General features: G+C 46.4%; 1 protein-coding gene across 2 annotated transcripts; it reads right to left on the bottom strand.

The window, feature by feature from the left end:
- Nucleotides 1-576: 576 nt before the first annotated feature.
- On the bottom strand, nt 577-2052 carry LOC121443391 (centromere protein O-like). 2 transcript variants are annotated; one of them, XM_041645147.1, is made up of 2 exons: nt 2036-2052; nt 577-1851 (listed from the first exon to the last, which is right to left on the bottom strand). In XM_041645147.1, exon 2 carries the CDS (start codon nt 1793-1795, stop codon nt 863-865), a length of 933 nt encoding a protein of 310 aa, XP_041501081.1. In that variant the 5' UTR covers nt 1796-1851; nt 2036-2052; the 3' UTR covers nt 577-862. The 2 variants fall into 2 exon arrangements, with proteins under 2 accessions (XP_041501081.1, XP_041501082.1); XM_041645148.1 differs by lacking the exon at nt 2036-2052 and having other exon boundaries at nt 577-1461; nt 1580-1615.
- Between the last annotated feature and the right edge of the window lie 360 nt (nt 2053-2412).

Raw genomic sequence — 2412 nt, 5'->3', positions numbered from 1 at the left:
TTCGTGTCCATATTGTTGTCTAAGTTCTCTGGGATTGTGGATTGTAGGCTGGCTTTCTTTGCTTTATGTTTAAAAACCACCTATGAGTGAGTACATGTGATAATTGTCTTTCTGTGTCTGGTTACCTCACTCAAAATAATGTTTTCTAGCTCCATCCATTTGCCTACAAATTTCAAGATGTCGTTATTTTTTTCTACTGTGTAGTACTCCATTGTGTAAATGTACCATGTTTTCCTTATCCATTCTTTGGTCAAGGGGCATTTAGGTTGTTTCCAGGTTCTGGCTATGACAAAAATGTTGTTATTATCATTGTTGAACACATGTCCTTGTGGTATGATTGAGCATCCTTTGGACATAACCCAAAAGTGGTATTACTGGGTCTTGAGGAAGGTTGTTTCCTAATTTTCTGAGCAATCACTACACTGACACCCAAGGAGCTGTACCAGCCTGCACTCCCACCAGCAATGCAGGAGTGTTCCCTTTACCCCACATTAGTTGTCATCAGTGTTTTTGATCTTGGCCATTCTTTTTTTTTTTTTTTTTTTTTTTTTTTTTTTTTTTTTTTTTGCTCACAAAATGTCTTTAATTACTCCCAATTTAGCTGATTTTCAGCGAGAATACATACATACGATCAAATCAGCTGCCACCTGTGGAGGAAGAGATGCTCTGGAGCACTGTACTGAGTGACCAGGCAACCAAGGACCTGTCCAAATCGCCCGGTGTCTACAGACACGCACAACAAACTCCTTGTCATCCTGACGGCATGGGCATCTAGAATCATGACAAGGATGGTATCCAGGCAAGCGTTCTCTCTCCACAGCTTTTGCTGACAGGTCCTGGACTGCAGGCAGCATGAATATAATCACTTCAGATGTGTCCCAGGTAGTCTTTCCCAGGAGACCAGGCTCAAATCTAGCTCTTCAACTTCTTTTGAAAATGAAGCAAACACCTTGTGCAGGGGCTTGGTGCGGAAGAGCATGTCATGGGATGCTCTGTGCTCTTCCCAGTGAAGGGGTGGCGCTTCTGTCCCTGGGCACGTCACAGTGACATCCGTGGGAAGAGTTGCTGTCAGGTCCTCATACAGCAGTCTGGCACTAAAGGAGGAGGTCTGGCGCCCCTGATTCACTTTATAGGTAAACGACAGCAAGTTGCACAGGGCGTTTCTCTGCAGAGGTCCAGTGAGGAAGGCGCTGAAGTCCGTCTCAAGTTGGTCTATCTGGTACTTCCTCCCCGAGTAGGCGTTTAGGTACTCGCAGAGACTAAACAGGAAGTGCTGGATGTCAGTCTGTAGGTATGCTCTGGCTATCTTTTCTAGAGGGATGAAGACTGGGATGGAGTGGTGATGAATCCGAAGCGGTTTCTCTATGATGAGGTCTACAAAGTAGGAATCCAGTAGCTTCCCCTCAAAGGCAGTGCTGATGCACATACACACTCCACGGCTGGTCAGCTTCCCGCTGAGTCCTGTAAAACGATAGGCCTGCAGAATGGCTTTCATGTTCCCCCACTGCCTTTCCAAGGCCTCTTGCTCACTGGTCTCTACTGTGCTGTTTGGGTCTTCACTGGCCAAAGATGCTTTAACTCTAGCTTGCCGCCGCCGCTTCACTTCAGCCCTCAGCTCTTCTCGCTGCTTCCGCAGTTCCTGAATCCTGGTTCTAAGAGAACTTTCCTTTGTGTGAACTGTCGGATCTTCAAACTTTTTCCTTGATCTGTTCATTTGAGCCTCTAGTCTTTCCAGGTGAGCTAGAACACCTCCTTTGCTCTCCCCGCCTTGACACAAAGTATTCGCAGACGCCATCTCTTGAGCTCAGGTGCCGGCCAGGGCAAGTTTAATACGAACCCAAACGTCCTTGACTCACCGCCACGGCCGCTCGGCTGCAGCCGGGCTTCCCCCGAGCACCGCAGGATCTGTGCAGGACGGCGAAGCCGGCTACCCGGGTCCTGCTTTCTCTCTCTCCCTTTCCCTGCCTCTGTCTCCCGAGTGCTGAGATTAAGGGCGTGCGCTACCCGGTTTGCTTTCTCTTCAGAGCGAACTCACTCCGGTTCCAGTTTAAGACTTCCCGCCGATCTTGGCCATTCTTACAGGTGTAAGATGGAATCTTAGAGTTGTTCTGATTTGCATTTTTCTAATGTCTAAAGAATGTTGAGCATTTCCTTAAGTGTCTTTCAGCCATTTTAGATTCCTCTGTTGAGAGTTCTCTGTTTAGGTTTTTACTCCAATTTTTTATTGGATTATTTATTCTTTGATGACCAATTTCTTGAGTTCTTTGTATATTTTGGAGATTAGACCTAGGTTGGTGAAGATCTTTTCCCATTCTGTAGGCTGTCATTTTGTCTTCTTGACCATGTCCTGATGGAGGTGGGTCTTGCATTTATTTGTTGCTTTTAAATACTGCCTGGCCTGTTATCTATAGC

This window comes from Microtus oregoni, unplaced genomic scaffold (assembly GCF_018167655.1).
Source record: "Microtus oregoni isolate MIOR12 unplaced genomic scaffold, Mior012 000105F_ref0000443, whole genome shotgun sequence".
In the NCBI taxonomy this organism is placed as follows: Eukaryota; Metazoa; Chordata; class Mammalia; order Rodentia; family Cricetidae; genus Microtus; species Microtus oregoni.
The sequence above is the reverse complement of the archived record's forward strand: the minus strand, read 5'-3'. Positions and strand labels throughout refer to the sequence as shown.